The 23,663-nt window shown below is 46.8% G+C and overlaps 1 protein-coding gene across 4 annotated transcripts in view; it reads left to right on the forward strand.

Annotated features, from left to right (window-relative positions):
* NHSL3 (NHS like 3) overlaps nucleotides 1–23,663 on the forward strand; it is a 276,163-nt gene that overhangs the window by 132,664 nt on the left and 119,836 nt on the right. The window contains exon 1 of one of the 4 annotated variants that reach the window (XM_086955716.1): nucleotides 1,479–1,743. The exons of the other annotated variants lie outside the window; for them this stretch is intronic. Coding sequence (XP_086811842.1) covers nucleotides 1,689–1,743 — 55 coding nt within the window. The 5' untranslated portion in view covers nucleotides 1,479–1,688. Of the gene's footprint in view, nucleotides 1–1,478; nucleotides 1,744–23,663 lie in introns of those variants that run through there. 4 annotated transcript variants of the gene reach the window in all.

Below are 23,663 nucleotides of genomic sequence, written 5' to 3' on the forward strand. Positions count from 1 at the left end.
GCGAGAAATATGCGCAGCTGGTCCTAAAACTGTCTCGGCCTAGTCTGTAGTTCACTGATTGTTGGCTTGATATGTTTTTCACTGATTTGGATTTAAATGTGAACTGTTAACTGTATATACAATAGACTGCTGCGGCCAATTTTTCTTACCCTGGAAAATGCGCTATATTATATAGTAATTTTGGTTTGGTCCCTACGCTGTAGCGAGCGTGGGGGGGCGGGATAGGATGTGGTCATGCCCCTTCAGGGCTCGAGTCGGGGTACTACACGGGTGGACGGGATCCCCCCACTTATTTTACCAGATTTTGACTGCGTGGACGCCTTTCCCCTGCCCAAAATATGGAGCCGGTACCAGAGGTCTGCTCCTGGGCGCGAATGATAGCCTTTCAAATGCACCCGAGGCTCAGACTAATCTCCCCTTCCACCTCGCGCCCCCTAGTTACCAGCCTTTCTCAGAGCACAGCCGAGGCACCAAGGCTTCATGGAGCTGCGCTGTCAACACGCCGAGCATGTCACTTCCAGGGACCCCAGATTCCCGTAGGGCCTACGGCCGAATCTGTAATAACCGTGTAATCTGAGAAATGTGTCCTGTGTATAGTGTGTTTTTGTCTTTTGAGTGACTGCCACTTATTGCAGTGTTATACCTCTACTTGTATCTTGTATGTACGCATTTCAGACGGAGCTCGGCAAATTTCGTGACGTCACTCCTGTCGTGACAACACTTCCGGTGACACCACCTAACTTGGAGCGTCCCCCACTTCTTTTTGTAGTACTTGTGCCATGGTCCCTTCCACTAATCTCATAGAGCATGGGGGGTGGGGGGAGATAGGACCGTAGTGGGACGTTTGATGTGGTATGTCCCTTCCGCTATACTCTCTTCCTCGCCTACCTTTTCCCTGGGGCACTTTATTTATTTTTTCTTCAGATTTATATAGCGCGAACTCGACCCTACAGTATTCGAGCGCTTTACATTAGCACCAGTTACGTTACATAAGGGCACATTAATGTTTTTTGGTAGACGGGCAAATCACAGGATGCGAAGTCGAACTCGAACCTTGGTTTCCCAGCTCCAAAGTCGGCACTGTCCGTCTCCCCCACCTTGAAGCCCGTATTCCTGCTTGACTGTAACTTTGCACCTCTGCACATGTCCTGTATTTCCGTGCCTGACGCTCCCCGTCCCATCTCGGCATCCATCTCCCCCCCCCCCCCCCCATGGGCTCCTGGGCTGCCTCCACCGTTGGCCCACCCTGGCACCCTCCCCCGGTGTTTGTGCCTCAATCACACAGCCCTCTGCCGGGGCGAGGGGTCATTGTGTCTGGAAAAGGCAGCTGGAAGCTGGACTCTGCAGAGGGGGCCGGGAGGATGCTGCTGCACCTGCCCCTCCTCTGGTCCCACCCCTTCCCTCGTCCTCCTCTTCTGTCCGTTATTTCGGTCCACCCTCCTCTCCCCGCCCCCTCCCTGCTCTTCCCATCTGTGAGGTCAGCTGCGTTGTCGGAAGCCTTTCCCCGCATCTCCCTTGTGGCGCTCCGTGGTCCTGGGCTTGTTGTTCGAGGCTCATCTCTCGGATGGACACTGCGGAGGAAGCGCTGTCCTGGGCGGTGGGAAGAGCAGCCTGAGCCCCGCTCTGTTCCGGTCAGCCGCCCCAGCCCCACCGCCCTCTGGTGTGCAGCCAGGCTCTACACCTGGGACATGGTGGTTTTCATGGGGAGAAACCTGTCGTCGCTCCTGTCCCTCTTCAAGAAGAGTGAGTACCACTGTGGTTCCGGGCAGTGTAGGCAGCTGCCCTGTCTCTGTGGCACAGGGACCGGGCCGAGGGGAGCCCAGATCCCGGTCGTACTGTGGTGTGCTGTTTGCATTTCCTTATCAATAGAGTTTTACATAGCGCCTCCGTGGCTTCGAAGCTCTGGAGAGGGTGGAGTGAAAGGACGGGGTTAAACACAGAATGAGTAGAGTCGGAGAGATCGGGGGTGAGCTAAACTTATGGGCGAGGAGGGCAAAGGCATTTATGCGCTGCGAGTCTTCAGTGAGTGGGTGAGAGGCAGTGGGGTGGGGTATACAGAGGTGAAGAGTGGGAGAGGTAAATAGGAGGGCGCAGGACAAGGGGACTTGCGGTTTCGGACCACAGCTGGTGTCTGTGTGAAGGTGGTGACTGAGAGGACTCCTCGGGGGGGGGGGGGGGCAGTCTAGCGAGGGACTCGGGAGACGTTTGGTTTGGAAGTCGCTGTGCAGAGCGCAGGGGATGGACACAGCACCTCTTAGCTCCATCTCATTAACGCTTCTGTTAATGCGGTTACTTGCAGGGTCGGGGCCCAGGGCTGCAGCGAGGCGGAGGAGGGGAGAGCGGGAGCTGCCGGGAACCTCTGGGCTTGCGTGAGGGCAGAGGCCGCGGGGGAGGTGGTGGAAGCTCCCGACGCTGGAGCTCACCTGGACGGGCTGTAGTTTCTGCGCTGACCGCAGTAAGCATTGGCTTTGTTAGTGCTACCGGCTGGCACTTTGGCCTTTGCTGAGCAGTCCTTTCTGCTGCTCACCGCATTCCCTACCCTGTCCGAGTCCTCGCTTTTTGCATCTTTTTATTTTCCCTGGAATTCCCCACTCCCATCAGTCTCTCCCAGGGGTCTCTCCTCTTGATGTTGCATCCTTGCATACCTCCGCGCGCCCTGCTCGTCCTCTGCGTTCCCTTCGCCGCCCCTTTCTCACGCCTTCCTCTCACTTTCCCCAGTGCTTTCAGAATCCTCGAGCACTTCTCCTTGTATTGATTTGTGTGTGAGCTGCGATGACAGAAGGAGGAGGGATGTCAGGAGTGGTGGAGGCAGGGTGAGCGAAGAGGAGAGTGGAGAGCAGCCCAGGCAGCGAGCGGGAAGAGGCGAATGCGCGCTGTGTCCAGCGAACTGGGGCATGGGCTTTAAACACTGAATGAATACACTGATGTTATGAGTTTCTAAGAGCTTGGAGTGTGGGGTCTCGTGGACTCCTGACGTACTTTGGCTGCCACTGTGAAGAGATGAACCCCTCAAAACATCAGTGCACTGTGTCATGCTCCAGCATTGTATGTCCGTTTTCTTTTTATTGTAGAACCGGCCACATGCAACGGGTCGCTTCATACACACCATGATAAAGCAAGCATTGAGAAAGCCTATAGTCTTGCCTTTGCTATAGGGAGCCGACGTAGTAGCTTTGCTGTTTACCCAGAGACCCACAGAGCATGCTTGCGTGTAGCTGCCATCATGTATGGTAATTCTTTTGCTTTTTGAAAAATAATTAGGCCACAATGTATGCATGTGTGTGCACGCTTGCTTGGTGGCTGTTGTGGAAGTTTTTTTTCAGTCTAGATGGCAGAATGGCACTATTGGCTTTGCCATTGCTTCGAATATAAAACAGGCAAAAAGCATTGATGGTGCTAGAAGGTTAAACAGCAACGCGCAGTAGCTGATGGCGATGTGATCACATATCCTTATGTGGGGATGAGGGGCCACGGCGATTGCTAGGATGGGCAACAGTCACCTCCCACATCGTAGACGATGCCCACTTGGCCACAGATGAAGATGGCCCCTGCTTCCTGACATTGGAATGGTTGAATGCGACGAAAGCAACTGAAAGGTCCAGCACTCTTTTTTTTTATTTTTTTTTATATATATATATATATATATATATATATATATATATATATATATATATATATATATATATATATATATATATATATATATATATATATATATGGAGAGAGAGAGAGATATATATATATATATATATATATATATCCTTGTTCTCAAATGTGATTCACTGTCAATATCTTTCACTGGTTTTCCTTCAACCTTTCCAGCTGACACCAGTTTATTCACCTGGGCAACTCCATGTCAACAAAGATCTCAATCACGTGCAGGGTTGAATTGGGATCAAAAATCGGGCCGGGCACACCAAAAAAAAAAGGTAGCCCACATTTATGCAAGTGAGGCCACTTCTGCTCAGGCCCCCTGCCCCCACTCAATCAGCATACATTAATGGGCCAGCCCAACAAGAGTTAGTGAGTGATACCTCCGCCCATCTGCCTCTATAATGGCCACTCAGGCACCCACTGGGCCGCTGGCGGCATCCTAACAGCACAGACCGCCCACAGGGTGCCCAAAGAAGCTGCCCACAGCTAGAACTCGGCTACTGGCCCTTTGGCCATTTCCTGAGTGCCCCCATTACCATTCCGTCCCTGATTTCACGTGTGAAGTCCCCCTGGGTTACATATTGTTTCCTGTCAGCTTCAACCTTTACATGGAAATGCTTGGTGCTTTACTCACAAATAACAGCACCAATATGGCGATGATGCATTACTCTTCGTGAAAGTTTCCTTTGCTTCAGACATCCAACCCTTCAAACACTGCTTGCATATCATCCAGACCCCGATGTCCAAGATCAGGACTTGACAAAATCCAGGATCAAGACCTGGATGTCCTACGTGAAGCTCTGCTCATCTCAACCAAGACAGAATTCCTATTATTTGCCAAAACAATAAGCAAGATACAGTACAAACCTGGCTGAATGACATGAACTTTGACTGTTTCGAACCCCAAATCGCACTGAATGCCAGATCATTTTGATTCACCTTGGAAGCCAATCTGCTCCTCAGCTAACACATTGCCACAAATATGGCCCAGTACCAGCTCTCTTTTCTTAAGAATTTCAAACTGTTTCTTCCAGAAAGCAACTTCAGAACTGCTGTTCAAGCCCTTGTACTCTTTCATCTGGATTGTGGTCATGCTGTACTCTGTGACCTCCCAGACTGCACATTTTCACCTTTAAGGGGCATTCGACATGTCGCAGCACATCTCATCCAGGGCCTGAAGAACTATGATCACATCACCCATTCTCATCCCTGAGTATAATTCAATAGTAAGGAATCTGCGTCTAGGAGTCGCCATCAGATAAAACTCCATTAGCTTCCCTTGCCAGCCTGTGCCATCTTAAAACCTAGCTGCATCATTTCAAAGTCATAACAAGCGCCCCTGCTCACCTTGACGTCAAGTTCACCATCTCTGGTTCTCGGCACACCTGCAGCCAGGACACCATCAATCGGCAGACTAAGAAATGTAATAAAAGCAAAAAAGAAGACAACAGTTGTTTTCCATCTATGTCCCCAGCATCTGGAACAACCCCCCCTATATCCAGCAGAACCTCCCCAGCACTGCTGCAGTTTAGGAAAGAGTTGAAGACTCGTCTCTTTAACGAACACTACACCATAATGCGCTAAAACTGTCTGCAACTCAGCTTCCGTTCCTATTACCTACTGTCTTTGTTTGCCTCTGACTTTATACAGCACTATGCTGCCTTTTGGCTAAGTTCATGCTATAGACATACCACATACATGCATACAGGGGAGCAGAGGAAAGGTTAAAAGAGGGGATTACTTAAAGGCCAGCCCCTTCACAAAAGCCAGTGCAAAAAAACAAAGGCAAAGCATGCAACCTTTGGGGTTTGTCGTGGGTTTAAAGACAGCCCACACAACCAATGGCAATGCTTTGAAAATGCCAACAGTCAGTGGCGTAGCGGGATTTCCCAAAAACCCATTCCTCTCTTTAGGTATTTTGTATGTAATAGTGTATTGGTAACCTAAGGTCTCCGATAGACAGTTGCTGCCATCTTTGGGCTAGACCTAAAAGGTACAATTTCAACAAGGCTGAGATAACAAGCATTGGCAGAGCCAATGGGTGTCTGTTTTTTGACCTATTGGCATTGCCAGTGAAAAATCTAAATCCCTTTTGCCGATGCAACACAACATTGTAAAAAAAAGTACGATGATGCAACTGCTGTTGCCTATCATATCATCACACATGCACTTACCTACAGAATGACGCAGGCATCATGTTCTTTTTAAAAATAAATTGATATTCTTTTTTTTATTGAGCGATTTAAGGCAATGAACGCCAAGTAGAGTGTTCAACAAAAAATACATTTTAAGTGTGTGAAAGTGTTTTTGATGTGGTGCAGCCTTCTTTGCGAATGGTTAGGAGCAATGGAGGAGCAGGTGGGGGGGAGGCAACAGAGGAGATACAATAAAAATGTGGGTGAGGGAGGAGCAGCAAAGCAATACACAAGGGAGAGAGAAAAATCGCATGTAGGTGAAGGTGGAGAAGCCAGGGAGAGAAAGTGAGTAGCTCATGAGTGGGAGAACTGTGTGTGGAAGAATCCCACGAGAGAGCAACACACTAGGAAGGCAGCAACGTGAAGTATGCGGGAGCAGTGGGAGTTTGGGGGAGGGGATAAGAGAGAGAGCTATAAAACCCACGTTCTCTTGAAATGCTAAAAGAAAAAAGTAGTCCCCTATATGTGAGCTGTGTAAGGATGCAAGACATTCAAGCAAAAGGTGGGTAAAGAGGTTATGTTCCATGGGGAGCAACAGACCGACTAAGGGAAAGACAAGCCATCAATAGAAAGCAAGCAAACGAGTGGCAACAAAGCTGACCACTGGGCTGGCTGTCAGCCCACTATGGTTCTGGTGAGCCCACAATAGATCTTTTGCAAAGAGATATCTTGTGCAAGTCCGGTAGACATGACCTAAAAAGTGATATTATTCTTTAATGTGTACCCGTTTGAGTTAAATCTTAAGGTCTTAACGAACAAATAGTAACTTGACGTTTAGTCTGACATGTTCAGATAAATGATTCTCTAGTCTTTAAGCTGGGTGGAGAAGGTCTCTTATAGAATTTAGTTTTCTGCATTGTGACATTTTCTGTAGTGGTCTGGATTTGCTTCTCTTGTTTATGTAAACTTTTTGGTTCGTAGTTTCTCTTTTAAATAGATGAGTGAGCTGGTATGTAGTTTTTAGGTGATAAAGGCCACGTTGAAGTTAATTCTGTCTTCTAGGGGAAGCCTATTTCTATCTTATAGGTGATCTAACTTCTTTGCTGCTTTGTCGAGTAGGGCAGCAGCATGTAAACCACACTTTAGAGAGTGCAGCTGCAGATTTGGGGAACCTAGCTCATAGGGCTTGGAAGATGGCATTAATGTTCATCAATCCCTTATGGCTGTTAGAGGAAAATAATCTCCTCAAGTGTGGAATGTCGACTATCCCTTTCATGAAATGGGATAGTCTTGAAGAAACTGCTGGTTCTTTTGATTTCGATAAAGCTGAATGTACAGCGTGCTTAGGAGGGAGATTTGGAGCTTCGTATTACCTAGTAAATGCTATCTATACAGTTGCTTTTGAGGGCCAGGTTATGACGGAGTCATTGAAGAAATTGTTTAATACTAAATATTTTGTCCCTGTGGCAATATAGGTTGTTGCTATCAACACTACACGACTATTTGAGAAAGCTTTGAGGTCAGTTACAGATTGAGGTCGCTGATTGGATGATTTTGTGATTCCCAAACAACATAACATTTTAGTTTCTATAGCACATATTTGTTAAGGGACGTGGTGCCAGCGAACTGTTGTCTGACAATGGAAACAAGTTTGTTATGAATGAAAGTGTGCTAATTCCTCACATAAATGCAGGGCATTGCACGTAAACAGAGCACATCTTATTCTTTCCATTTTAATGGAGTGTGGAAGAGGAACATTAGTGAATCCATTATCGTGTTTCTTAATAGTCAATAACTTTGGTTGTAAAACACTGCTTTGCTGTCCTTCGCCAGAATATCTCCATTTGAGATCTTGACTGGGAGGGCAACTTGTAACTAGTTTAAATGGTTTTCCATTAGCTAATTTGCAATTACCTAATTGGTAATCGCAAATTAGGTAATGCAAAAACAAGGGTGCCGGGGGGCCAAGGCCCCCCTGATGCCCCACCCCCCCCCAAAAAAAAGTGCACATATAAAGCGTATAAATGCACATGGTTACCATTGAATTGGAGTCAATGGTAATAGCATTTCCTAAATGCAAAGTTAGCATTTAGAAAATGCGTGGATCATGTACTTTGAGAATCGCAAATGACGATTCCCTTATTTGTAGTCACAATTTTAGGAAATTGCAAACAATTGTGATTACATAAAATGCAACGCCAAAGCCTTTCATACATCTTAAAAGGCTATTTTGCATTCGCAAATGACCTAATCTAGCAACGCACTCCGTTTGCGAATGCATAATAGGATGATATATGTGGCCCCCTAGTATTTTCTGCCTGTAGCATCGAAGGTATTTGCTACCTACACTACACAACTACTTAAGAAAGATTTTCTAACGTTAGTCACAGATTAATGTAGCTGATTTTAGGTTTTAAGTGCTTTTACGTGTTTTGCCACTTTTGTTGGTAGATTTTTAGTCATAAGGACCGATGGAAGATTTGGTGATTCCCAAACAACATAAAATCTTATTTTCTATAGCCTATATTTTTATGGGACTTGATGCCAGCGAACTGTTGTCCGACAATGGAGACAAGTTAGTCCTGAATTAAAGTATGCTTCTTCCTATAATAAATGCATGGCATTGCACATAAACCCATCACATATTGTTCTTCCCTTTTTAATGGCGTGTGGAAGAGGAACATTAGAGAATCCATTATCATGTTTCCTAATAGTCAATAACTGTGATCGTAAAGCACTGCTTTGCACCCCCTCGCCAGAATCTATTTTTGAGATCTTGACTAGGAGGACAGCTTGTAACTAATTATGACCAGGATTTACGGAATGCAGTTGTATAAGGGTGGAGGCTCAGGAATGTATGGATATGAGCTACTATGCAGGGTGGCACAATGAAAGTGGTTAACCCGGTCTCCAGATATAGTACTTGGCATTTAACTTCTTACTCCCACAGTCTTCCCTCCAAGCATGAAGTGAGGGCTCAGCGATGGGTGTCAATCTTACCAAGCTCTGAGAATGCTAATTAGGATGTGACAGATCTTGTCATGCCCTGAAGAATAAGTAAGTTGATTAGTCAGTGATGAGCGGCACATCTGCGCAGTCAGTGCGGTTTGAGGAGTGACCGGGACACATCTGGGCATGTACAGATGGTTCTTGATGAGCGATTGGCACAATATGGGAGGCTGTCATTTTCACTAGAAGAGTAGTCCTAGAAACAAATGGCATGATGTCCAGTAGTCGAGGGAAGATAAGAGTGATGAATGCGAGGTACAGCCTCCCTACAGGTGCGGTAGAAAAAAGTAAATTCAACTTTTTTTTAAATGTGCCTGTAAAGAAATGCACCAAGAATCGTATTGAAAAGGCAAGGGTGGTGGCATGAGACCATGCCCGGCCCATGTCTCATGGACAAGAAGGAAATGGGTAGAACAGAAAGTATTTCAGTTAGCGACTTTATATAGACGCATAGTACCAATTGTAATGAGTAACGGCAAAGGTGGAGCTCAAGGCCATTTAGAATGTATGTTTAGGATGCAAGAACTGGGCATACCAGTGGGGACTTGAAGGCAGTCTTTCATGCACCGGCAACAAAGAGACAAACAAGATGGCGTTTAACTGCTGTCACTTTTTATATTTATGAGACTAATCCCTCAAAGTTTGAAGCTTTCAGGACCTTTTAAGAAGTAGTGTTGAGGAAAGCCAGATTAATCTAAGGCACTGGCTGAAACATGTCGAGCAACTAATGGATGTAAGGGGTAGTAACTCGCCACCCTACCATCCCCTAGCCTTATTTTAACCGCTGACGGTGGCCCAGTTATTAAAATGTAATTTACCCTCTGGTAATGGGATCCTCGCTAAGCCGTTTTAACCGACACTTCACCTAAACACCCTACACTGCACTGTCTGTAACATACCAGCTCCGCTGTAATCAGGTGTCGCAGCACACCCGGGACACATTAGGTGTCACTGGGTGGGCCCGATGATGAAGCATGCCACCAACTAGGTTGGTGGGTGAGGGCTTCATGATCTCACCAATAAAGGTGCCCATGACAAAACCGACTTGAATCTTAAAACTAACGGTCATTAAGTGTCAATGCTCAGTCGATCCTTTTCCTATTCTTGGAGCAGTCACTTCTACTGGATGATGGAAGTCTTCAGCCTTCTTGTACATCCAGTCGTTTCTTTATCTCTTGTAATGCTCGCCTGGAGGTTGTAATGTCTTGCGCGTTAACAATGCACAAACCCTTTTAGCTCCTGTTGAACTCCATAGAGCTATGAGGTAATGAATAGAGTGTATTGCAGTGAAGGTTGCTTTACAATGTTGTGTACGCAGTATCACGCATATGAATAAAGACGTGTGATACCATGCTCCGTGTGTGGCGTAGTCATTGGCGGGCTACATAGGGAACATTACAGTGCACTCTGCATGCCATTTCCCCTGCACTTCTGCAAGTCCGTACCACTAACTCCTTAAGCCTAACATATATCCTATTGTGGAATGCTAACCCTGCTTTTTCACCAAAGGACATTTATTTATTTTCCCGTTATGGGGCAATTTCATTCAATTTAAGTTGTTCAACTGCTTTCAAATGAGATTGTGTTTTAGAATGTTGCAAGAGAGGAGATGACCTAATTGGAAATTTGTATTTTCAGCTGCAAGTTAGTTTTGCCTGAGTTTTTTTGTGGCAATTAATATCTGTAGTGATAGATTACAGTAAGCTGTAAAGTCACTTGATTTTTCAGGGATATGCATTAATGTGCATGCAGTTATCAAGCTATAGCAAATGTCTTGAATCAAAATAGTTGGAGTTAAAATGTAGTTTGTATTCCACTCGTGACAAGCTAGCAAAAATGGGATATGCAGTTTGAAGACTATGGTAGATAGGTTTAACACCAGCAAAAACATTTGCTAGACCTCAGTCTTTTATTCCTCTATTTCCAAAGTATTTAGCATATGTTAATGTGAATGCCATTTATAACGCGCTCGAATCACCACAGAGGGTATCTTGGCCTACCAGGTAACAAGGCAGCGTACGCAGCTAGCTCAGAACAAAATTGTCTTCAGTAATTTCCCGAAGCGAAAATGATCCGTACAGATCCTAATATAGTGGGGCAGCTTAATTCAATATAAAGGAGCCAACTAAGAAAAAGACCTGCTGCCCAAACAAGCCCTCTTGATACGCGGAATGTGTAACAGTGATTTATCACTTAATCTCGACAGTCTAGGCAGGTGGTACTGTCTAAGTTTGGTACCTAAATAAGCAGAGCCACGACCAGTTCAGGCTTTATGTGTAAAACAGCACAGTTTAAAGATAATTCTCTTTCAAACTGGAAGCCAATGCAAGGTTTGAAGAAGGGTAGCAGAGGTGGTCCCAGCTGGCAGATTACAAATTAGGTGAGCCGCAGTGTTCTGCCCCACCTGTAGTTTTGATAGCAACGTCTCATTAGCAGAAGCCAGCATCACGTGGCAGTAATCCATGCGACTGATCACACAAGCCCGGACCATTGTTTTCCTTGCAGAAAATGGGAGGAAGAGGAGGGCTCTTCTCAACAGCGCCATAATATGGAAACAGGAACCTGAGGTAGACATCACCTGCTCTTTCATGGAAAGAGGTTGGTCCATGCAGACTCCCGGGTTCTTAACCACCTGCTTGGGTGTGGGAGCAGTTCCAAGTTCGGCTGGCCACCAGTCAGCAGTCCTTATTTGTTGCACCATGCCAAATAGCATAATCTCAGTTTTTTCTTCATTCGTCTGGAGACCGTTTTCTGTCAACCATGAGGCAATTGCCATCAGCCAAGCTAAGAAACATTGTTTTGTTTTGACTAGGTCGTTTTCAGAGGAGATTACTAACTGTGACTGTGTATCATCTGCATATGTAATAATCTCAAAACCGAAGGCTCTTAAAATCTTGGCAAGAGGGGTAACATATATATTAACCCCTTGAATGAGCAAGGAATTCCCCTGCAGAGCGGGCGAATTCCATGTGTGAGCAATTCGAACAGCCCCTGGCCGTCCGACGCACACGCCCCTGTGTGGCCGTCCGACGCATGGAAAGGGTTAAAGAGCAGCGGGCTTGAAAAGAACTGAGAATTATGGTTTTTGTTCTGTTGGACATAAAATCCCCAAGCCAGTTTAGGGCTGTCCCATGAATGCCAATCTCCTGTAGCCTATGTAACAATTTGGAATGGGACACAGTGACAAACGCCGCTAACAGGTCGAACAATATTAGCATAGCTGGAATATTGGCGTCCAGCGAGCCTCTAATGTGGTCGGTCACCCCTACCAAAGCAGTCTCAGTACTATGGAATGGTCCGAACCCAGATTGTAAGTATTCTAAGATGTTGTTGGACTCAAGGAACTCTGAAAGTTTTTTATTAATTGGTCCTTCCAAGAGCTTGCCCAATAAAGGAAGCCATGAGATTGGACGATAAGTAGAGAGGTTCGAAGATGATAGATTAGACTTTTTTTAAATCTGCATTACTTGGGCCTCCTTCTAATTTGCTGGTGTTTTTCCAGAGCTGACCGAAACATTGAATATCGAATATATAGCAGGGGCTAATTTATGGGCGAGAGCAGCCTTGATATTGAGGGAGACAGGTATTTAGAGAAGCACCTGATTTGGCTGAAACAAGAGCAGACTAGATTTCTTCCAAGGATAATTCTTTGAACTTTCCCAAGCTAGGGACGCCGTAGACAGGCGGAGATAAGGAAGACCTAGTCAGTTCCAGATGGTAGGGGAAAATCTGATAGATTGTTTACTTTTTCCTCGTAGTGATTAGCCACAGAATCGCAGAGCGACTGAGATGGCGGGATAGCTGGAGTGCACACTCTGGGGTTTATAGAATTGTTTAGGACTTGAAGAGTTTTTCAATTGAGAAATTTGCTCTGAGATGTATACTTTCTGCGCTGTCTTAATATTACAATGTTAGGAGGTAAGTGCTGTTCTATACAGCTGTCCATCGCGGATTTCTTTTTTTTAACACTTCCACTGTTTTTCTAACTTTTTACATAATGATTTTTCTGTTCTAAAAGCCGACGTATACCTAGGGGCATTGGCGCCGTGAGTGGGGTCTGGTTTCTTTGGAAAGGGATGAGCTTTTATGAACTGCCCTTTGTAACGCTTTATGATATTCTAAAAGAGCTAGATCAACATCTGGAGCACCTTTCAGCATATGAAAGTAGCAAGTGACCTGTATAAACACAAACCTGAAAAAACAGCTGCCCGGGGTGTTATGAATCTCCAAGCTTACTATTGAGGGTTCTTGGAGGACATGATGTAGTTCATTGAATGAAGATGGCTGATGGGGGTGGTGTTCTTGTGTGTTGTTGTGCTATGGTGAATGTAAGCAAGGCATTAGTGTTGAGAGCACAGTGTCGAGAAAGAGCCCAAATATTACTACTTCTCTTAGGCTGACATCTGTGCCTGTACACTAGACTTTGTTTATTTTCCTTATTCAGTCGAATTGTATTTTTCTTTAACATGGAATATAAATATTAGAAAGATAAAAAGTCATCAATGTTTTCAATGTCAAATTTATTATGTTTATAACTCTACGACGTCTACGTAAACATTGCACCTCTCAATTTGTGCACATATTTCTTTTGTTTAAGAGGAAACGTTATATTTAGTGACATAATTGTATATGTGAACCGTGACTTCAAGCAGCGAATTATACAGTTTCCCCTCTGTGGTGTCTTGTGTTTGGTGAGGGCCGGTAGATGCTGCAAGGGTGGTGTGGCAGTTGTGGTGTTTGTTGTTGTGCCATGTTCTTGCCAGTTGGTACTGCCTTGGGATCGACGGCTTCCTAACAGACTGCCTTCTTTATTACTGGTCACTGTTGTGCTCTGATTGTTGTCACCGTCATACACTGGTTTCTGTCTCCCTCCACAACACCTGATTTCTAGGTCATGGTTTGAGGCATCGATACCTCTAGTTGTCATCAGGGCCTGATTGACACCACTGTCACTCCCTGGACTTTCACAAGCTGTCGTGCCCTGATTCCTCTTACTACGTAATTGTGACCGTGTCAGGCACTGCTTTCTCTTCCAAACATGTTGTGAAGTTAATGCTTCTGCCTAAATAAATAAGTTAAAAAAAAATATATATATATATATATATATATATATATATTTATTTATTTATTAGTGGTTTAGTGTAAATCTGTTCAATACTTTTTAAAGATATTTCCTATTAAATATTTGACTATTCAGTTTAAAATCTGTAATTTTTTTTTCCTTTTTTTTTCTTTTTCATAACACATTTTATTGGGTTTTGTCAATATTGCAAGGCCAAGATGGCCCTCCTTAACAAAATATAGGGTGAGCACCTATGAACAAGAATGAAATAAAAACCTGGCATAGTTGTTCCCTGTTCATCCCCCAATCCAGCATGTCCCCTATAGAGGCCTCATGTAGATAGGTTCTTGCAGCCTCCTGATTTTCGAACTTGCTGTGGCATTTCGCAAAGCAAACATCATCCTGTTGGCTATGTAGGAATATTTTTTTTTACTGCTATCACAAAACATACATTGCAAAATCGTTTTAAGTAGTCCATTTTAGGGGAAAGCTTGTCACAGACTGATTCTCAAGTGTATAAGAGTACATCTGAGGAGGTGAATGCCCTCATTTCCCCCAAAAAAGATAAAACCGCACAAAGTTTGTGATTCTATGTCTCAGTTCAAAACTGGTCTGATGACTTCTTCACAGCGTTCACTAACTACCAAACTAAAAGGCAGCATTTCACAAACCAAACCAAATACTGATTGCAATAATGGAAGGTTCACAAACTGCTTGGGTTGCTTCTAAGATCACCACCATCTTTTTTGTGATCTTGATCAGTTAGTTCATGAACCAGGAAGCCCGTTCATCAACATAGAGCTTTATTAAAGTTATCACAATCAGTTATGGGTTTTGGACCTCTAAAGGTTACACCTTTTTTAGGTCGAGCCTGGGCAGCCATGCGCTGCTCTTCGAGGCATGCTGTATTGAGGTAGGGACTTGAACCTCTGCCCACTCTCCGCCCAAATTTTTCATTGGGTTGTGTCATTGTCCATTGTAAACTGGATCTTCATTGGTCAAAGGGCTTAGTAGTCTCTCCTTAGTACTGCCTTGTCTAATTTTGTAACCTCCCATGGCGACGACCCTTGTTACGTGGGTTGTTGCTCGGCAGGCTTTAAATACAGCCTCCGAGCAATATTTTCTCAAATAGCGTTGTCCAGCCTTGGACACACACTCTCCTAACGCTTTAAAAAAAATGTATAGCACGCATTTGCAACGCAATAGGTCTTGCATTTGCGAGAGTTTTAGCTATTGGTATTGTAAATGACATTGCCTTTTATTTATCTGTTTTAAAAACACCACATAAGTAAGGCATTGTCATTTACAATGCCAATAGCTCAAACGCTCATAAATTCGAGACCTATTGCATTGCAAATGCTTGGTTAGAGTTTGGTGGGTGGTTGAGACAGATGTCCCATCTGCATATTTACAAGTTAGCAAACATCTGATGTGTGTGCATGAAATATACGCAAAAACACAACATTCTTTCAAAGAACCATGCCATGAAGGAGGTTATGGTTGGGATATAAATACTAAAACCCACTAAACTTCGCCAGTTATGGATGAAAGGACCACCAGAACCATAAGGCGCTCCTGGGCCAACTATAACCATGAAAAGGATCCTTTCCTCAGAGCCTTTTCATGGTCCCAGAGTTACCCCTAAAAAGAGTCATTTAAAGATGTGGCGGAGCAATCTCCCGAATGGGAGCTGTTGGTTGGAGCTCGGGGTGCGAGGGTAGAGCTGCCCTTTGGCTAGGTTCGCGTTTTGCAAATATTACAAACCTACATCTTAATACCCTCTGGAATGTGTTTCAATTTGAAATGTTGATCTCTAGAGGGCGGAAATCTTCGCACTTTTAAAGTTTTTATTTTTTAATGGAAATTCAAAAGTAGCAAGAAAGTCCAATTTTCTAATAAATCAACCACTTAGAATTTACTCGAAGTTGCAGCCAAGAGTTCTCTGCATAGCGGTTTATGAAAGTAAAAAGCAGGAAGTGGTTTATTGCTATTAAAGAGTAGCTCTTTTTCCATGTTTATAAACTAAGCCCTAAGAGAGCAATGTCCGGTGTGCCTAGCGTGGAAATAATATCATGTGGAAAGAAATGACTTGATGGAACAAGCTGAGACTGTGTGTCTTTCTGTTGCTAAGTGCTTTGTAGTAGAGATTCCATCGCAAAATATGATTGTCCTTGAAAAATGTTGCGATATTCTGGAAAATAAAAGTACAGAAGTGCTCAGCAGATGTTCCCTGCTGTTTGCCAATGATATTGCTTTCAGTTTGTGAGAGAATCCGGAGGGTAGGCAGTGCAGTGTCAGAAGGGACATCATGACATCCATATTCACTTGTACTAAATCATCATAGGTGATTAGTAAAGATTTATTTGTTTGGATTAGGAGTAAGTTAAGACACCAACACATGTTTTAATTACCATGGATGTGTCTTTTCAGATTTTTGTGTTTTTGTATTTATGTCCAAGTAATATTACTCTGCTTCTTAAATTTACACATTTACTACCACAGTTCAATGGTAAAATTCCCCTTTTATATAGTACAGCCTAATTTGAGGAATCATAGATTCCATATTGCAAACACTGTAGTAAGGAATATAACTGGACTCTTATTCAGGGGTCTTAGTAATGCGATTTCATCTCACTGCTCGGATTTAATCCCTGTGTTTTCTGCTTAAATGCTTTCATTTATTATTTATGTACATAAATAGCATTGTCTAACATATAATGCGCCACCTCTTTTGAGTCATGGTCCCCAACCACACTTAACAATGAAAGTAAATTGTATATTGCACTTTGCGCGTAAAAGAGCAAGAAAGATTTATACAACACATTTAAATTGGATTTAAAACCAGAAATTGCACTATTTGGACGGTTTCATTCATTCACTGTGTTCTCAACATGCCTTTTACTTCGCTGTCTTGTTGCCATTTCTGGTGCTGTTACCCAAGACCCCAACTAATTAGTGAGTGGGCTAGGAGGCTGTGATGCCATCACCTGGCATGTTTCATAACTGGCCTGCTCTCCTGTGGCCTAGTCTGGTCTGTGCTGCTCTTCAGGATACAGCCCAACTGAGGTGGCTCTTTCAGGGTCTTTCTGGTCTCCCTTTCTGGAGATAAGCAGGCCTGGATATTCTGAGCCCTGGAGTTCTGCCTGCCTTGGGTCCTGGAGTTCTGCCTGCCTTGGGTCCTGGAGTTCTGCCTGCCTTGGGTCCTGGCGTTCTGCCTGCCTTGGGTCCTGGCGTTCTGCCTGCCTTGGGTCCTGGCGTTCTGCCTGCCTTGGGTCCTGGCGTTCTGCCTGCCTTGGGTCCTGGCGTTCTGCCTGCCTTGGGTCCTGGCGTTCTGCCCGTCCGGGGGCCCACGGAGGTCTGCCCGTCCGGGGGCCCACGGAGGTCTGCCCGTCCGGGGGCCCACGGAGGTCTGCCCGTCCGGGGGCCCACGGAGGTCTGCCCGTCTGGGGGCCCACGGAGGTCTGCCCGTCTGGGGGCCCACGGAGGTCTGCCCGTCTGGGGGCCCACGGAGGTCTGCCCGTCTGGGGGCCCACGGAGGTCTGCCCGTCTGGGGGCCCACGGAGGTCTGCCCGTCTGGGGGCCCACGGAGGTCTGCCCGTCTGGGGGCCCACGGAGGTCTGCCCGTCTGGGGGCCCACGGAGGTCTGCCCGTCCGGTGGCCAACGGAGGCTCATTTTTGGGGACGTTGACCTATTTTTCATTCATGGATTTTGGCCTAGAGCGAAAGAGAGCAAGATGAAAAGAGGAAGGAGAAAGACAAATAGTCACAAACAGGTATAGGAAGTGTTGGTTGGTAGACGGTTGCGGCCGGCGTGGCTTGGGGGCGAGTGGTCGCACGGTAAAGGGGGAGGGGGGTTTGATTTAAAAAAAAAATAATTTTTACATTTACCTTCGCCTCTGGTCCTGTGTCGCGTCTCCTCTTTCTCTGCATACAGGAAGCAGCCGCAGGCAGCCTCCCTCTCCTCCCCTAAGCCAATCTCAACGCTGCAATGGCAGCGTTGTGGTTGGCTGGGACACCGACCACTCTGACGTCTATGGGGAGGCCGCTTTCCTACATGGAGGAAACTGGAGAGTGTGCATGACTGGTTTGGTGGACCCTGGGGCCGACCAAACAGTCGGCACCCACAACATTGGGCTAGTCCCTCCTTACCCAACAAAACCATTCCCCCACCAAACCCTTCTTCTGCTTTTATACCATTTTATGTTTCTGCTTCTGGCACTGCGAGAAGGCGGTGAGGCGACGCTCCTCTGCCCACGTGGAGGAGCCGCCCCTGGTGGTTGAAGAGGCGTGTGTGGAAACAAGACTAGGCAACACTGTTATTTGGAACCCTGGCATTCGGAACCACCAGCAGCAGGGTCCTTAGAAAAACCTTGGCTCGCTACGTTTAAAAAACATTTTTTTTTTTTATTGAGCACTGCTTAGAAGTCCGGTTTTTCTGAGCTCTGATCATCCTGTGCAGCGCAGGTCTGCTCCTCCAGTCTGACTGCCCTGGGTCCTGCACCTCGTTCTCTCCGAGACCAGTGGGGCAAACGCTCCAAGATGCGGGCTAGACTATCGGGCCTAGGCGTGTTGGGCTCCTGGGCTCTGCAGGTCTTTTGATCCTAACCAGGTTGAGTCACCAGGGCCCAGTGGGTAAAGCTTTCCGAGGCAAGCATGCCAGGCTCTTCGACCTATGCAGCTTCCACTGTCCTGAGACTTAAAGGTGTTTCACACCTGGGCATGTATGGCTAACTTATGCCCTGAGGACAACACACTGCTGAGCTCGGCAGGCCAGGCTGTCCTGGGCTCTGCAGGCCTGGCTGTCCTGGGCTCTGCAGGCCTGGCTGTCCTGGGCTCTGCAGGCCTGCCTGTCCTGGGCTCCGCAGGCCTGCCTGTCCTGGGCTCCGCAGGCCTGCCTGTCCTGGGCTCCGCAGGCCTGGCTGTCCTGGGCTCCGCAGGCCTGGCTGTCCTGGGCTCCGCGGGCCTGGCTGTCCTGGGCTCCGCAGGCCTGCCTGTCCTGGGCTCCGCGGGCCTGGCTGTCCTGGGCTCCGCAGGCCTGGCTGTCCTGGGCTCCGCAGGCCTGGCTGTCTTGGGCTCTGCAGGCCTGCCTGTCTAGGGCTCTGCAGGCCTGCCTGCCTAGGGCTCTGCAGGCCTGCCTGTCCTGGGCTCTTCAGGCCTGCCTGTCCTGGGCTCTTCAGGCCTGCCTGTCCTGGGCTCCGCAGGCCTGCCTGTCCTGGGCTCCGCAGGCCTGGCTGTCCTGGGCTCCGCAGGCCAGGCTGTCCTGGGCTCCGCAGGCCAGGCTGTCCTCGTCACTGCATGCATTTCTTGCAGGTTTTATTCTCATAAATGTAGCCGGTCTCTGCGCCTGCCGTAGTTTCGATCCCGGTTCCATGCGAGCCGTCCTCCCCGGCCGTTGGCCGATCCCATTACAGGCCGCTGGTTTCTGTGTGCTCAGCAGGTGTGTTATCGGCTGTCATGTGAGCCTCCCCGGGGAACTTTCGCTTATTCAGGCCGATGAGCTTTAAAGGCGCAGCGAGTGATGGACTCTGCGCGGTGGTGGGTGGAGTACAGCCGGCTCCCGCTGCCCCTTGGCGGGGGCTTTCTACGCCTCTTGAACCCTCGTGTGTGGGTGCCCTTTGCCTCTTCTGGCGGTCCTGCGCGTGTTCCCTCACCCCTACCTCCCTCACCCATCTCAGGAAGGACAGTGGTGCGGGAGTGTATTTATTCCCGCCTCTCGACGGCTGTGGGGGTGGGGGTTCTCCTCCCCACTCATCTAGGCAGACTGGCTCTTTTCTCCATGTCTGGAGGTGGGTGGGCGCTCATTTGCTACGGAGGCAGAGTAGGGGCTTCCTTCGTTGCCTGTGATGCAGCTTCGGGAGGCTCTGCTCCCCGCGTCTCCATCACTCCCCAGGTAGATGGGGGAGGGGGGCTCCTTTGGGGCCTCTTCTGCGAGTTTGCGGCAGTCAGTGTGTCCTGTGTAGGCATTGTCGTTCACCCTTGATGTCCTTGGCTATTATTAGCTGAAGGAAGCGGTGGTGGGCTTGGCATTCAGATATAGTCTGACGCACTTTTAAAATCAATGGGTGTTTATTTGCAGCGAGGTAAAATTTGTGCTGTTTGATTTCAACACAAAACAAAAGGGGCTAAAATGTTCTGCTCTGAGGTGCACGTTACAACTTTTTGTAGCTCTCACACAGTAAGGCGTTATAATTTAAAATAACTTTGGGGGCATTCTACAGTGATGATCTTCTAAGGTATGGAGACTGCAAGTCCTTTGCCATCTCTGCAAATCTTTGGGGCTCAGTTTAATGTAGGCAATGCTTCCCAGGGACTGTAGGTGCCAGGCATAGTGTTAGAAATGCACCACAATTGGTGTGATATGTCTGCATTTTGTCTTAGTTTCACCACATCTGTGGGTGCCGCGGAGGTTTTGTTTGTCATCCCCGGAGGCATTTTAGGGTTCATTCGCTACTTTTAGAGTCTTTGTCCTGCTTTCCACACTGCAATTCCACCCTTCCTAGGGCAGTTTGTGGTCCTTTATGCTCTTACCTCTCCTCTGCCATGACTCGAGAGAGCACAGCCGGGCAGACGCATCTAAGCTATTTGACAAAACATTCGCCAATTCTTCTACAACTGCTCTTGAGTCTAATATGGTCCTAATGGGTCATTGCAGGTTCACAACCTTCATAGTTAATGTGATGATGATCTGATGAGAGCAAAGAAAGATCACGGAAGACCCACTTTGGAGTTGTTAACCTGCAGACCAGGCTCCCAACTATTTTTTTGTCAGTCAGTAATTTATTGTATGATTCATAAGCATATTTTACAATATTTTTAAGTTACAATAAGGCAGTAGATTAAAATACAGAAAGACCAAGGATAGTACCTAGTCCAGTGAAAAAAAACAATTATATAATTATATAATTATGACATTTGAATAGTAGCTTATGTTGCCAAATGCTGCTGAAATTATCTATATAATGAACTCATATTGTCATCTGTTTTTCTTTTTGTACTGTTTTTAGTAAATCACTGTTGTCTTTTATGGCTCACTGCCGAAATAAAGATCTTTTTGACTTGAATTATATAATCAACTAAAATATTGCTGCATAATATTACAACCGTACAGTATTCTAAAGGGATTAATTATTAGCAAGTGCTGGCAAAAGTGGCAAGGAGTGCTTGTAGCTGATAAAGTGCAGATGCCTGTAGCTAAAGCACAAATCAAGTTTCTAACATGGTTAGTAACACTCTGGGGACTAAATATGAACATAGTATACAAATTCAACATCCAACACGACCCTTTCCAAGCATCGCGGCCTAGCAGTGGGTATCTTCATCATTCAGGGTAATTAAAATCTTTTCTGTTCCAAGAGAATCTGCTTATTATCTGGCCTCCCGAAAGAGACCTAATACAACCGCTGAACTTGTACAGTCTCAATCCACTCCCAATGGCAGGATAACCAAACCAGGTCCAAGATTATGCATTCTCTGACATCAGCTTGTGAAGACTTGTTCGACTCTTTTAGGCGTGTTTGTATGAGGCTTAAATATTTTTCTAGTTTATAAGGCTCGCTGATAGAGAGCCCAAAATACTTTGCCTCGTTACAGGTGTGAATTTCATACACACGAAACAGAGGTTTTAGCAGAGTACGTCGAACTTGCAGAAGTGTCAGGTAGTAACAAAGTAGGTGATTAAAGGACTCCTACTTATAGGAGCAATGTCTGCAGCTAATGATTTTAGATGGAGAGGTCCATTTGGGGTTTCATTCTTTTATCTGTAAACTCATTAGCTGGCATCCATTATTTGCTTAAGGCAATTGGGCTGGAAAGGTATGGCTGCAGGCCTAGGAGACATGGCTGCCTGACTGTGTCTACATAAGATTTGTCCAAGGCCTGTAATGCCCAAGAATCCTTGAGTGTGCCCAGGTCACTTGTTTTCAAGAGTATCCTCGTCGATTGGTTTTAGTGCGAAAGGTGGAGCCTTTTTAGCTGTATTTGGTCAATTTGGAGAGAGATATTTGGTCTTTGAAGATGGCTTGACCAAGAGTTCTTTCCGTATTCGAAGATATTCTGAACCAGTTGCTTTCCATAACAAGCACTGGCGTTGCCAATAGGTCTCGCAGTAGGAAAGTTGGAGCTATTACAATTGCAAATAACAATGCCTTTTATTTTTGTTTTCATGTTAAAAACATAAAGGGCTTTGTCATTTGCAAAACCAATAGCTCCAACTTTCCTACTGCGAGACCTATTGTGCACTGCACAGTGTGGGTGTGAGTGGCGTTGCGTGGGTGAGTGGCGTTGCGTGGGTGAGTGGTGTTGCGTGGGTGAGTGGCGTTGCGTGGGTGAGTGGTGTTGCGTGGGTGAGTGGCGTTGCGTGGGTGAGTGGCGTTGCGTGTGTGAGTGGCGTTGCGTGTGTGAGTGGCGTTGCGTGTGTGAGTGGCGTTGCGTGTGTGAGTGGGGTTGCGTGTGTGAGTGGGGTTGCGTGTGTGAGTGGTGTTGCGTGGATGAGTGGCGTTGCGTGTGTGAGTGGCGTTGCGTGTGTGAGTGGCGTTGCGTGTGTGAGTGACGTTGCGTGTGTGAGTGACGTTGCGTGTGAGTGGCGTTGCGTGTGTGAGTGGCGTTGCGTGTGTGAGTGGCGTTGCTTTGTGTGAGTGGCGTTGCGTGGATGAGTGGCGTTGCATGTGTGAGTATTGTTGCGTGGGTGAGTGGCGTTGCGTGTGTGAGTGGCGTTGCGTGTGTGAGTGGCGTTGCGTGTGTGAGTGACGTTGTGTGTGTGAGTGGGGTTGCGTGTGTGAGTGGCGTTGCGTGTGTGAGTGGTGTTGCGTGGATGAGTGGCGTTGCATGTGTGAGTGTTGTTGCGTGTGTGAGTGGCGTTGCGTGTGAGTGACGTTGCGTGTGTGAGTGGTGTTGCGTGTGAGTGGCGTTGCGTGTGTGAGTGGCGTTGCGTGTGTGAGTGACGTTGCGTGTGTGAGTGGGGTTGCGTGTGTGAGTGGGGTTGCGTGTGTGAGTGGCGTTGCGTGTGTGAGTGGTGTTGCGTGGATGAGTGGCGTTGCGTGTGTGAGTGTTGTTGCGTGTGTGAGTGGTGTTGCGTGGGTGAGTGGGGTTGCGTGTGTGAGTGGGGTTGCGTGTGTGAGTGGGGTTGCGTGTGTGAGTGGTGTTGCGTGGATGAGTGGCGTTGCATGTGTGAGTGTTGTTGCGTGTGTGAGTGGTGTTGCGTGGGTGAGTGGCGTTGCGTGGGTGAGTGGTGTTGCGTGGGTGAGTGGCGTTGCGTGGGTGAGTGTTGTTGCGTGGGTGAGTGGCGTTGCGTGGGTGAGTGGCGTTGCGTGTGTGAGTGGCGTTGCGTGTGAGAGTGGCGTTGCGTGTGAGAGTGGCGTTGCGTGTGAGAGTGGCGTTGCGTGTGAGAGTGGCGTTGCGTGGGTGAGTGGCGTTGCGTGGGTGAGTGGCAAGTTCGAAGTTCGGTGGTATTATATTTACATAAGGCAGAGTGAAGTTCCCTCCTAATTCTGGCATATAAACATATATTCCCAGCATAGGTTTTATTTCAAATGCAGTGCTACGATGAATGAGCGCCAGGTCTGCTGGTGTTTCGAAAACACTGGCTGATTGAGTCTTGGTGTCAAAAACAACTGTGTAAGATGCTAATAATTTAATTCACTTGTGGTGGGTGCTGCACAGATGAGACAACAACAAATACACGTCTGCGAAAATAAAGCTCTAGAAAGAGCCTGAAAAGAGAGGCGGCCCTGAGTCAGCTTCTTCAGCACAGCAAAGGACAGTTGACTTCCCCACACTGGCAGATCTTCAGGCACCGCCGACAAAGG

This window comes from Lissotriton vulgaris, chromosome 2_1, assembly GCF_964263255.1.
Source record: "Lissotriton vulgaris chromosome 2_1, aLisVul1.2, whole genome shotgun sequence".
NCBI lineage: Eukaryota > Metazoa > Chordata > Amphibia > Caudata > Salamandridae > Lissotriton > Lissotriton vulgaris.